Below are 13,373 nucleotides of genomic sequence, written 5' to 3'. Positions count from 1 at the left end.
ACCGAGTGGCGCGATACGAGCTTGTAGGTCTGCTATTTTTGAAAAATCGAAGACACTTAGAATCTGATCTCAGGTCAGAATGGGTTAATAATGAAACTGTCAGGTTGTAATAGACATTTTTAGAATCTGATCTCAGGTCAGAATGGGTTAACCACGGTAAACCGACCACAGTCATGAAAGGTTAAATGTTTACCGACAAAGAACACTCTCCAAAAAAATGCCCATCCCAAATGTCTGGTCTAGAGAGAAACCACAAGACATGAGAAAGACGGATCACCGGACAAGGACTATTCTGTCTGTCTGAGGCCAGACAGCAGTGTGTGCATCAGGTGCTGCTTTTTACACTTGGCTGATAGTTTTATTCCTGGCTCCTGGGACTGAAGGACTTCTAGGCCAACGTCTAGCATCATCACATGGTATTATTAAAATGGAAAGGCCCATTCTACAAATGCAGAGATTAAAATAGGGTGCATTTTGCATCCCAAAACGCACTTTATAGTTAAGGGACGCAATAAAACAACGATCTCTGCATCCACGGGATGCACTACTGTACTCGGCATGTACAGTAGAAATACACATGATCATTTCTTCTTCTGTTTTCTACATGAATAGAACCACAAACCATATGAAATGAAATTAGTTAAATGCTGCAATTTGTAAAAATGACAATGACTCTTTACGTGGCTGAAGTGGTACTCATCAAAATAATGTCCCTGGGACTCATTTCTAAAAGACCATCCCTGCATCCCGGGACTCATTACATTGAAAACCTATTTATATCACTGCAAATGCCTTCTAAAATCAGTAGCTCTCAATCAGTAGCTCTCAAACACTAAAGATCTCACAAAAATGTCATTTTAGATTTTAGCGATGTATCGACGCTGCCGTGCCGAAACCGCTTTTATCTCTACGTTCTAACTTAATCATAACTACAGTGTCACACAACAGCATAGAAAGTAGCAGATCCACAAGCTCGATACGCGGCATGAAGCAACGCGTTTTGAGCTTGTAGATCGGCTACTTATGCCATTTTGGAATTTGAATCCCGAAAAAGCAACAGTTTTGGAAATATGAGGTTTGCACCCGACAGATATATAGAAACATATAGCAAGTATTTCCAGAAAACGGTTAGGATTTAGAAGGCATTCGTAGAATGGGCCTCGGGTCCTAATGGGTCAAGAGCTATAACAGACAAATGAGGGCAAACTGTACAGAACTGAAGAGAGCCAGTAGTCGCCCTCAAGCAGAAACCTTGTTACAGTATTCTGCATATTTTTGACAATATTGCACAAAGAGTAGCACAAATCTTTGCATTTAAAAATGCTTTAAAAAAAGGCAGACACTGCATAGCCAAGGAGGTCTGGTCCAATTATTTCAGTGCACATAAGGATCATAGAAACAAAAATATGCAGTATTTATGAAAAAACATTTATGTTTTCTTTTTTTATCCCATTGTAACCAGCCTTGGTGGGGGTAAAGAATGGGGTTCTTTGAGGGGCCGGAGCAGCACCAAAGGGTATGAGCCATATGTACCGAGAACAAGGAGGCATTTGTGAGATAAGCCAGCGGGCCCTACCAGCTCCCTGTCAGCAGCACCACACAAATCCACCACACTACAGGCCAAACATTTGGCCTGTAGTGTCTGACTCTGAGAAAAGGAGTTGAACTTGAAAGTGAAACTAAGGTCTCAGAGGAACTTCCCGTCAGTCAAGTACAGGTCATGTTCTACTCGCCCCAAAGGTCATGTGCACTTGCCCAAAATGGAAATAGTTCATTATAAAATGATAGGTAAAATGTATACTTGTAGAACAAATTCAAATTAATTATTATTATTATTATTAGGGGGGGGGGGGGGGGGGGAAGCGAAATCCAATCACAACTGAGCGGGCCACACTAAGCCTGCAGAGGGCTTTTTGTTCAGTCCCTGTGCTAAAACACAGCCAGGGACTGGAGGTGCAATCAATGTAGCTTGTCCAAGAGTTCCAGTGGGTCTAGCGCTCCAGCTGATCTCTATGGACAGTTTATCCCATTCTGACCTGAGATCAGATTCATAACGAGGTTTCCGCCGGACACACACTGGTCTGATGAACCCATTCTGACCTGAGATCAGATTCTAAAAATGTCAGTCGTTCTTCGATTTTTTTCAAAAATAGCAGACCTACAAGCTCATATCGCGCCACTCGGTGGCGCGATATGAGCTTGTAGATCTGCTATTTTTCAATAGCTAAAGCATAACATGATGCTGACACCAAAATGGGTGCCCGTTCAGAATGGGTTATGCAAACAAGCTCGGAAGCTTTTTGGTACATTGACACCACAACACGACTGGGTTAGTTGAAGCCTGTTTTTTTGTTTCAACTAAACCCCAACAAACACAAACACACACACACACTCTTTCTTTCTTTCTTTCTCTCACTCACACACACACAGTCTCTCTCTCACTCACTTCCTGTGGCGTCATGTATGGTTCATGTATGTCAACATCATATTTATTTACCCCGGATATCCAACTGCGTAGGCCAACTGCATTTTCACAATTTAATATCATTATTATTATTAGGTATAATAATTGTTTGTGTCATGATGAATGCTGTAGTTTCAAAGGAGCCTAAATAAACACCATTCTGATAAACATTCATGCTGCACACAAGCACACACACACACACACACACACACACACACACACACACACACACACACACACACACACACACACACACACACACACACACACACACACACACACACACACACACACACACACACACACACACACACACACACACACACACACACACACACACACACACACACACCAATTCGGAGCTGGGTATGTAGGTCACAACTGTCATAACTTAGCTACACTAACCATTCATTAACTGCGTGATTATGATGTGGGCTAACAGTTACAAAAACAATCCATTATTCGTGTACACAGTAATGCCTAGGAAATGACACGGATTGATGTACAGAACACACCAGATAAAGGGAGTTGGTTTCCGGGGGAATGCAGGTGTCCTCAGTTGAACTCACCTGCTGGGTGGAGCAGACTGGCTTCCACCTTATGAGGGACCCGTGGCGGGACTTTCATGCTGGCACGAATCTGGTAGAATCTGTGGTAAACGGCACAAAATCTTTAACGTTAGTAATACTTCAAAGGATATAATAATTGTATTAATCTAATACATAATTTAGTTGCTCCAGTCCCCACACCTTTAACCCATTCTGAACGGGAACCCATTTTGGTGTTAGCATCATGTTATGCTTTAGCTATTGAAAAATAGCAGATCTACAAGCTCATAGCGCGCCACCGAGTGGCGCGCTATGAGCTTGTAGGTCTGCTATTTTTGAAAGAAATCGAAGAACGACTGACATTTTTAGAATCTGATCTCAGGTCAGAATGGGTTCATCAGACCAGAGTGTGTCCAGTGGAAACCTCGGAATTAATCTGATCTCAGGTCAGAATGGGTTAAGGCATTTTGTGTCATTGGACAATTTTGTGATAGCAGATATTATAGCAGCAGTGAGATTTATTAATACAGCCCCCGGGAGCACTTAGAGGTGTTAATTAGGGGTTAGCTAGGGGTTGCTCTGGGAAGACTGGGCGGACCGGACCGCCCTGCAGTCTCTGGTGAAAACTGAAGAGGGACCCCTGTGATTCGTCAGACAGCCTCTCTACCCATTCCCCAATCGCAGGCCTATAGTCAATGGAATCGACCCAGGGACTGGCAGTCAGGCATTGGAGCCCAGGTGGTACGTGCCCTAACCACACTCAGCTCACAGGTCGCCCCCTTACAGCCTTCACGTTGAAGCCTTAGAACTTGTTAAAATCCAACTTCCAATTCCATTGTAAGGAAGCAGGACCTGAAGATCACATCCTTCCTCACGAGTCACGATAGGATTCAGGTTGAAAACCGACGAGGCCACCCTTTAACCGATTTTGGGCGGGAACCCCTTTTGGTGTTTTAAACATTATGTTATAATTTAGCTATTGAAAAATAGCAGATCTACAAGCTCATAGCTACGAACTTGTAGGTCTGCTATTTTTGAAAATTTGTGAAAATATTTATTTCAGAAAACTGGAGGATTTAAATTTTGAGGTCAGGCCTAAATGGGTTAATATCCTCCCAGTGAAAGCTTGGTGCAGGGTGCAAATTGGTCTTGTTCGCTAAAAGCTCATGTTCGTGTAAAATGAACCTCAACCTCTCATGAATGAATAATGATAAACTCTCTTTCAGACTCACTCATGTAGTAAACCTGAGCTCTTAAAGCACTGATGAGCTAAGAGCACAAGGAGACGACATGTCATCTCAGCTCAGCAGCACACAGAGCTGTACGATTATGCAGCATTTAGGAAGAAGGGTTCACGATGGTAGCTACTAGGAAGGATTAATGCTGTGCCGTTTCAAAATGACGCGAGTCATACTTCCTCCCATGCCTTTCCTTTGAAACGTGGTGACTAATACACCTCGTTGGGACACATTGTTTCGCACCCAGCTCCCGACCAAGTACGTCCTGCGTTTGTGTTCGCTTCCTTGACGTGACTCTTCATGCGCTCTCGTCGCGAGGAGCATGCCCGACATACACGGGGCCAAAATAGACTGCGTTCACAGCGTTGTGAAAGGGGGTAATTTAGACACATGATCAGCATGACGGTGTTAAGGGAGAGGAGGACTCCCCTACTGTACACCGCAGAGCCTCTGTGGACCGTGGCACAGATCATTTGACACAACAGCATGCCATGCTTGGCATGCTGTGATGTTACACAAGTGAAGTCACTGACTTGCACTGATTCAAGAGACGTGACTGGGGTTAGGAATAGGATCCAGGATCAGAGGAACTGGAATCGGCTCAATCACATTTGGAACCGTTTCTGGGGCGGGTTTGTCACATTGTCAGACTTTACGTCTGCTATGCAATTACAGTACCAGTGTGTGGTTCTCAAAGCTTTATCATTTCAAGGAACAGCATAACTCTGAGAGTACAAATGGACCCGTAATGTTCCATTTGGTTCCAATTGTACACACTCAGAGTTACAGACTTGATAGGTCCATTAGTAGGAATCGTTAAAGGGAACCATTCAATTCCTAAAGGATGTTAGAGATATCTCTGCCAGGTGGGGTACTGTCTCCAACCTGCAAGTTTGATGTACAGTAAGTGGCTGCGATTACCATCAATGGAGTTAACAGCGATGTACCATTAATAGTGTAATATAACTAACTGATTGGCATGATTGATTGATTGATTGAGAAAAGCAATTATAAAAAATAGCAATGCGAGGATTACAAAAGAAAGACTTATTTCCATCCAGGTCCTCTCACATTAAATAGAACAATAAGTTAATAATCATACCCGTCTGAAGTGAGTGGTGCTGTACTGTACTGCTCCCTGGCCTCTCTCTGTGTGTGTGTGTGTGTGTGTGTGTGTGTGTGTGTGTGTGTGTGTGTGTACTGTTCATACAAAACACATGACCGTAACATATACAGTACATACATAACAAGTGCTCCCCTAGTATCCATCCTAAAATGTCCCTTTATAGGGGAACATTTTCCATTATAGCCATGTTTTTAAATCATGACTTCAACAGTGTCCGTAAATGATATACAAACGTACTGAGGCGTATTTAGGTCACATAGCCATCAGTTTGTATATTATTTTCATGTAACAACACCAGCTAAACACTGGGTGTACAGTACCATCTATAGTTGTCAGACCACTTCAGAGAAAATGCTGGCAATGTTAACCCATTCTGACCGGGCACCCATTTTGGTGTCGGCATCACGTTATGCTTTAGCTATTGAAAAATAGCAGATCTACAAGCTCATATCGCGCCACCGAGTGGCGCGATACGAGCTTGTAGGTCTGCTATTTTTGAAGAAAATCGAAGAACGACTGACATTTTTAGAATCTGATCTCAGGTCAGAATGGGTTCATCAGACCAGTGTGTGTGCGGCGGAAACCTCGTATGAATCTGATCTCAGGTCAGAATGGGTTAACATGGTTAGTAGCTCTCCACTGCTAACGTAACCCATAACTACAGTACACACAACGGCAGTATGTCCTGTTTATCAACTTGACCACCAATCTGGCATTGTTTGCATGCAGTGCCAGTGATGGGGCAACAACGCTAGTCAGGCGTTTCTCCTCTCAGTCTGGACCATAGACTGTAAAAAATATGGACAAAGCGTTCCCCGGGTCTAACATGAACGTAAAATGAAGCCTGTAATAATATGCTAATTACTGATGTAAGTCGCCATCTTTGGTACCAGCTGGCCATTGGCTGGCTCCGTTTTGTATACCAGCTGGTCATTGGCTGCCCAGACAACGAGGCGGGACTTCCCCCCTTCTTCTCCGTTGGTTTTTATTTTGACTCGAGTGGGAGGGGAATCCCGATCATAGACTGTAATGGTAGCCACGCCCCTCAGAACATACGCGATGGTTTTTTTTCTTTATGGTCATTTTTTTAATTAATGGGACCATAATTTTCCAAAAAGAATATTATGACATTAGAAATGAGACTTTAAACTAGTGACTGGAAGAAGAAAGTATTCATGACCATGTTTATTAAGGTAATACAGTCTAGGTGAAGTTGGGCCAAAATACATGGGCCTCTATGGAGCTATGGGGCTTTTTGGGTCCGGTCCAGCGCCACAACAGGCCATTATATGAACTACCGATTTCAAATGAGGCTTCACGAAATATCTGGCTGACTGCCCCCGTGGTCTGGACAAAGGAGGGTCTTCTTCTTGTTTTTAGGGTTCAAATGAGGTCTCTCCAATCCCACAGAACTAGCCAGAGGTCCAATGGGACACACCAACAGAATGGCTCCCCATCTGCTGCTCACTCTAGGAATAACTCGCCCCGCAGGTGTATATTAAGCAACCCTATTTTCAATCAACAACTTCAGCACAGCAATAAAAAATGCGTTGTGCTTCTGATTGTATGTCTGTCTACCTTCCTGTCTGCCTGCCTGCCTGCCTGTCTGTCTGTCTGTCCGTCCGTCTGTCCATCTACTTACAATTATCAACATGTTAGCCTGGCATGACCAGACTAATATCACTGACAGTTGCATAGATATTAGTCTGGAATCTATGTGGTACCTTCATTTCCAAGAGGCAAATTTAAAAAAGCCTTCCTATATTTGCATACTGGGCCCTGATTGGTCCCTCACTACGTCGGAGGGAGTGAAATACAATCAACTGAGCAGTGCCAGACCAAATCTGCGAGGGCTATAATCATTTGTATTTTTGAGTGGTGCAACCACTCCAAGGAACAGCAATGTCCATGTTCACCTATGTGACGATAACCTACCTATGCGACTATGAGCACTAGTATGACTATGAGTACCAGTAGGGGCGCTGTTGTGCCAGAAACAGAGAGAGAGAGAGCTAGTGCTGCCCTGTTGCCTGCTAATGAGAGAGAGAGAGAGAGAGAGAGGGGGGGGGGGGGGTAAAGGGTAGTTGCACCACTCAGTTCACACGGGTGTGATTTCTTTGTAATGGCAGATTATTCTGGTTTTCATGCTATTTCAGGCAGATATACAAGCTCATAGAGTTTTTTGAAGAATGTTGAAGATGTGTGCAAATCTCTGAATACATTTTTATTTTTAAAGTGAACATTTTTAACTCAAATCTTCTGGGGGTCCCTGGCACAACATAATTTGAGATGGTGGTCAGCGGCCAAATACAGAGAATACATTTTTCAGAAAACTGAAATGGGTTAAAAGCTGCTCCTACTCACCCTCTTTGGAAGAGGTCCACGTTGTAGAACTTGTGGAGCTCCACAGCGAACTCCACCGTGGCCTGGACCTCACTCATCTTGTTCTTTAGAGGCTGAGGTGCCTTACATCATCTGGGACAGACCTGTTGGCCTACAGACACAGAGGTTCCTTAAATCATCTGGGACAGACCTGTTTGCCTACAGACACAGAGGTTCCTTACATCATCTGGGACAGAACTGTTGGCCTACTGCCTACACAGACAGAGGTTCCTTACATCATCTGGGACAGACCTGTTGGCCTACACAGACAGAGGTTCCTTACATCATCTGGGACAGACCTGTTGGCCTACACAGACAGAGGTTCCTTAAATCATCTGGGACAGACCTGTTGGCCTACACAGACAGAGGTTCCTTACATCATCTGGGACAGACCTGTTGGCCTAAACAGACACAGCAATCATGTTGACGCTGCTGCATCATCATCATCATTCTGGGACAGACCTGTCGTCAGGCCTACATGCACCAGACTCTTTTCCCCCCCGTGTTTCACCCAGGTCCCAGGTGGATGTGTTTTTCCTATGAGGTTAGGGTTACGCCAGGACTCCACTGCAGCCAACGGGCGTCCATCAGTCAGCATCGCGTCATCGTCAACGCAGGGAATGTTCCCTTCAATGAAGGGCGCTACACTGCCAACGGTTGCGTTTGGACGGCGTCACCCACTTGCCCCGGTTGAGTTCGTTTTTTGTGAATCTAAAAGGTTAGGGTTTACCCTAGGTAAATGGTAAATGGTGCATTTATATAGCGCCTTTATCCAAGGCGCTTTACAGAGATTGTGCATTACATTCACCCATTCATACACCGATGGCAGCGGAAACCATGCAAGGCACCAACTAGCACATCGGGAGCAATTAGGGGTTCAGTGTCTTGCTCAAGGACACTTCAACAGTAACTCTGGGGGAGCCCGGGTTCGAACTGGCAACATTACGGTTACCATCCAGCCACTCTACCCCTGAGCCACCGCCACCGCTAGGTGACACAGCGATGAGAGAAGGAGTCCGCTACAGACACACAGCAATCATGTTGACGTTGCATCATCAGCCTACAGACATGCCTCAGCCTACAGAGTACAGACCCTGACAGCAATCATATTGATGTCTCCTCCCAACAGTCTTGCCTAAAGCAAACAACCCTGGCTGAACCGTGTCTTCTTTCCGATATCTCTTTCTTGAACACTACCTGTCTGAACACATAACGCACACAGAACACCCTGGAGGCTACATGTTTTAGTTTGGGGGGCGCCTTTGCACTGCAACTTGTCCAGAAAGGTAACAAAAAGGTTGTGAAGGTGTCTCCATTTTGTTGAATACTAGTAGTGTATACGGCCTAATTGGTTAGCAGGGCGCCCAATTATAGAGCCAGTAAGCATGGAGCCAGGAAAGCTATGAATCACCACACACACAAATAGGGCTGAAATATAATATGTACCATTTTAGAGTGTTACATGTCTGGGTATCCCATCTGTTTGAATGCAAACCATTTTAAAGCCTCAATTTATTGAAAAAGAAAATGAACAGACTATATCAACCAATTTTGCAATTCTTTCTTACATGTCAACAAATCGATCAATTCATTTTGAACATAGCAGATCTACGGGCTCAGATCGACAAGCTCTACAACAGCTTTGCAACGGATGCATGTGAGCTTGTAGTTGTTGTTGTTGTTGCTATTTTCAAAAAGTTAGATTTTTATATTTTTTTGCTTATAATTAAATGATTATTTTGTATAATCAATTATTACGGATTAGTTTGCTTAACTGTTGCAGCCCTACTTCTCTCAAGTTCATTTTAGACTTTGAACTCGTTGCTCTGGCTGTTGCCTTGATAGTCGAAGACCTAATCGAAGTCCTTTAAATCAAGTCACATGTTGACAAATACCGAGCAAATACTAAATACCGAAGCAGATACTAACCAGCAGAAGCTAAAGGTAAATTGGTATTGTTGGCTTATATAACATAAAAGTTCAAATATCTAAGAAATCATAAAAGAATCCACTGAGAGAGAGAACTGAAGGGCCATTGATTGTCCAGGGCAGCAAAGGACACAATGGTCAACATGAATGTATCCAACACAATGCAGAATGCACATCTACAGTACAGATACAGCTGGTAGTTAGATACAGGTTACACACACGTGTGAGTAAAAGGGTAACTACATTAACCCATTCTGACCTGAGATCAGATTCTAAAAATGTCAGTCGTTCTTCGATTTTTCAAAAAATAGCAGACCTACAAGCTCGTATCGCGCCACTCGGTGGCGCGATATGAGCTTGTAGATCTGCTATTTTTCAATAGCTAAAGCATAACATGATGCTGACACCAAAATGGGTGCCCGGTCAGAATGGGTTAAAATATAACATTCATTGAGGGAAAAAGCTTAAATCACATATTTTATGCCACTGGCTCTGTTGATGGACAAAACACACACAACCATAAAAAATACTTAAAGAAGAATTTGCTCAGTATCTGTCAATATGTGACTTGATTTAAAATTTGGATTAGGCCTTTGACTATCAAGGCAACAGCCAGAGCAACAAGTTCTCAGTCTAAAATGAACTTGAGAGAAGTAGGGCTGCAACAGTTAAGCAAACTAATCCATAATTGATTATACAAAATAATCAATAAATTATAGGCAAAAAAGGCACAAAAGAATTATACAAATCTAACATTTTGAAAATAGCAGATCTACAAGCTCACGTGCAGCCATTGCAACGCTGCTGTAGAGCTCGTCGATCTGAGCCTGTATAGATCTGCTATTTTCAAAATGAATTGATCGATTTGTTGACATGTAAGAAAGAATTGCAAAATAAAAACAAAAACATGCTTCTCGATTATTTGATTAGTCAAATAAGTAATTGATAGAATAATTAAAATGTATATGTTAACTATCGATAGTTGCAGGCCTAAGCCGGCAGTGAGTGACACAAGTTCTCAGTTTAAAATGAGACATGAGAAGCAGAGAAAGCAAGAGAACAGAGATAAGACTAAGCTATACCGACTGAAATGCACGCCAGGCTGGGCACACCAGCCAGACATCTCCCACATCTATGATGGAGGCTACAGATAACACCAACTACAAAAGGTCAATACATTGATGACGTCTCATTTATACTTGCACACCAGTGTTGCGCTGCCACAAAAATACCTGATCTACAAGCCAATGGAGCTTCACACTGGCTTGCAGCTTGACATGTTGTGAGCTTGTTGTTAGATCTGCTATTTTCGGGGCAAGACACCAGCAATGGCAGCACAAAATTAAGTATACCTAAATCAGGCTCCATGGCATTGTGAAAAGACTCCCCAACCTAACGTATGGAACAAACCTGCAGAACCACAACTGGCAAACTGAACATCCCTTTGAGGGCATCACTGAAAGCTAATTTCTGGGGTATTCTGCTCTTAAATAACTAGATAGAATTCCAGGGCCTCAGAATTTTTTGCTTGTCAGCATTTTAAGAGTCAAGACAAGTACCGTTATTCTATTGGGATTCATTGTACATATTGCATTTAGATTGGTCCAAAATTATGTTTTATATGTGATATTGCTAGCCAGCCATACTTTAATAATGTCCTCGTCTGGATTGATCATGGAGATTGATAATTTTTGTATTACATAATATACACTTGTGGAAAGTCAGAGATTTGGCTCAAGTGGGAGCCAATAAAAGATAAGTAAGCAGCAATCACGGCTGAGTAATCAGTTCGGAAAAGGAAAGTTGGTAGATCTATTTATAACCTACAAGGTGCTTAAAGAAAAACCTCTCAGTCATTACACCTCACAATTGTCTTGATCAGCAGAAAATAGAAATGGTTACAAATTCGATTTAACATATTGTAGTGCAATGCAAACATGAGACCGCATATACTCACTATAACACAACAGTAGTCCATTGCGTAAAGATAACATTGCTATTGGGAAATAAGCCGGGTACACTCCCTTTTAAAAACTCCAGCTGAGCTCATGGAGCCTCCCTTCATTTAAATTCATGTCCATGTAATAAGTCATTAATAACCCAAGACGAGGGCTCTCTCAGATCAAAGATAAAAGTGGAGATCAATTAACCATAATTTGAATGACCTCTCATAATTTTTAATTTAAGGGCCCACAAAAAGTCAGCCAGGGTCGGCCCAGATCAAATCAACAGAAAATGAGAAATAATTACAAATCCGCACAAACTATGAACTAGCTACTAATGCTAGCTGTTGGGTCTCTATGCGCACCCACAAACAGCTGGCAAAGAAACAGCCACAACATAGCTAACAGGCTAACGTTACTTACCATTGCATTGGCTGAAGCTACTTGGCTAACTAACATTAGCTATAGCTAACCCCAACGTTAGCTCTTCTAAAGCCCACAGTCAGTCTTCTTCTCTTCGTCCTTCTCCCTTGGAAGACACTGAGTCGAGAAAAACGCCTTTAGTACTTTTGTTTACCGATAAACTTCTGTATTGGCACGCCGACGTTACGGAAGAAGAGACATTATAATGTCAATAAATCATCTCAAAAGGGACTCCAGACGTCTTAAATACTGTCTGTCTGTCTGTCTGCGAGCTCGAGCTGCCGGGGATGGTGTGTTCTGCTCTCTGTTCTGCTCTGTTCTGTTCAGTTGGCAGCCAGGCTGGGCTGACAGCACAGTCCCAGTGTTGCCATCACTGCTTATTATAAGCGACTTTGGGCTTGTTTTCTGTTGTTCAGTTGCTTGTAAATCCCAACTTGATTCCCAAGGCCAAGGTTAAGAATCAAGATACAGTTACAGTAACAGGATATAGATACATTGTATATCATATCCTATCATATGTTATGGTCATTTTCAGTTGCTTGTGTTCAAGGCAAATGTCTAATTTCTCTTTTGGGTCTTGAGCTATACATTTAATTTTTTAACATTTTGGACAAAATAATTGCCAATTGTAAATCGAGGTGCCAACAGTCCACCTATCCCGGCGGTCGGCGGTTACCAAATAATATTGCTGCTAAATTTTGTATTGGGAGGGGGGGGGGGTGTTTTTAAAATGTATTGCTTATTTGGGCTTGCTCAACCATTTTCATGTCAAGGACAAGGACTCCCTAATCTGAGTTCCCAGAAGTTTTATTTTTCGCCACTAGGCGGGCGAGAAAGACTTCTGGGAAAAAAGGACCGTATCCATGTGAGGGAAGTGCGCAACAGGCAGGGACCAGGGGCTACACCCTGGGCGCCCACACCCGGCCATGCACTACCAGCGAACTCCGGGGAGCACTTCCACCGGGACCTGCGCACCGTGGGTCCCCGAGTGCCCACCCTTAGGACTCCTCAAATTACCATCTGGATTTTGTGCCTAGCCATTATGACTCTCATCAACACCCTAGTGCCAGATTTGTGTTGTTAAATAAAAATGTCAACCTTTTTTTACAAGATGTTTTTGAAAATAGCAGATCTACGAGTTCTATTTTCAACGATCTTGTTGCTTATTTCTTTCGCAATATCTGGCAACTTGGCACAGTCCCCGTTTCTTGCTACACCTTTACGAATGTTTAACTGCGTAGTTGTTGCGCATCTTGAGGAGCGAAGTTGAAATCCCCGTCAAGGATCGCTCGCTCCTGAGTCCTGACTGAGTCCTACATG

General features: G+C 43.1%; 1 protein-coding gene across 2 annotated transcripts in view; it reads right to left on the bottom strand.

Annotated features, from left to right (window-relative positions):
- fam135a (family with sequence similarity 135 member A) overlaps positions 1–12,328 on the bottom strand; it is a 56,100-nt gene extending 43,772 nt beyond the window's left edge. For both annotated transcript variants that reach the window (XM_083775721.1, XM_083775722.1), the window contains exons 1-3: positions 12,054–12,328; positions 7,741–7,870; positions 3,034–3,113 (exon numbers count right to left, since the gene is read on the bottom strand). In XM_083775721.1, coding sequence (XP_083631847.1) covers positions 3,034–3,113; positions 7,741–7,817 — 157 coding nt within the window. In that variant the 5' untranslated portion in view covers positions 7,818–7,870; positions 12,054–12,328. The remainder of the gene's footprint in view (positions 1–3,033; positions 3,114–7,740; positions 7,871–12,053) is intronic.
- Positions 12,329–13,373: the final 1,045 nt, after the last annotated feature.

The sequence above is a fragment of the Protomyctophum parallelum genome, assembly GCF_964188405.1.
Source record: "Protomyctophum parallelum genome assembly, chromosome: 10".
Lineage (NCBI taxonomy): Eukaryota > Metazoa > Chordata > Actinopteri > Myctophiformes > Myctophidae > Protomyctophum > Protomyctophum parallelum.
This window is presented reverse-complemented; position numbering and strand designations above follow the sequence as displayed.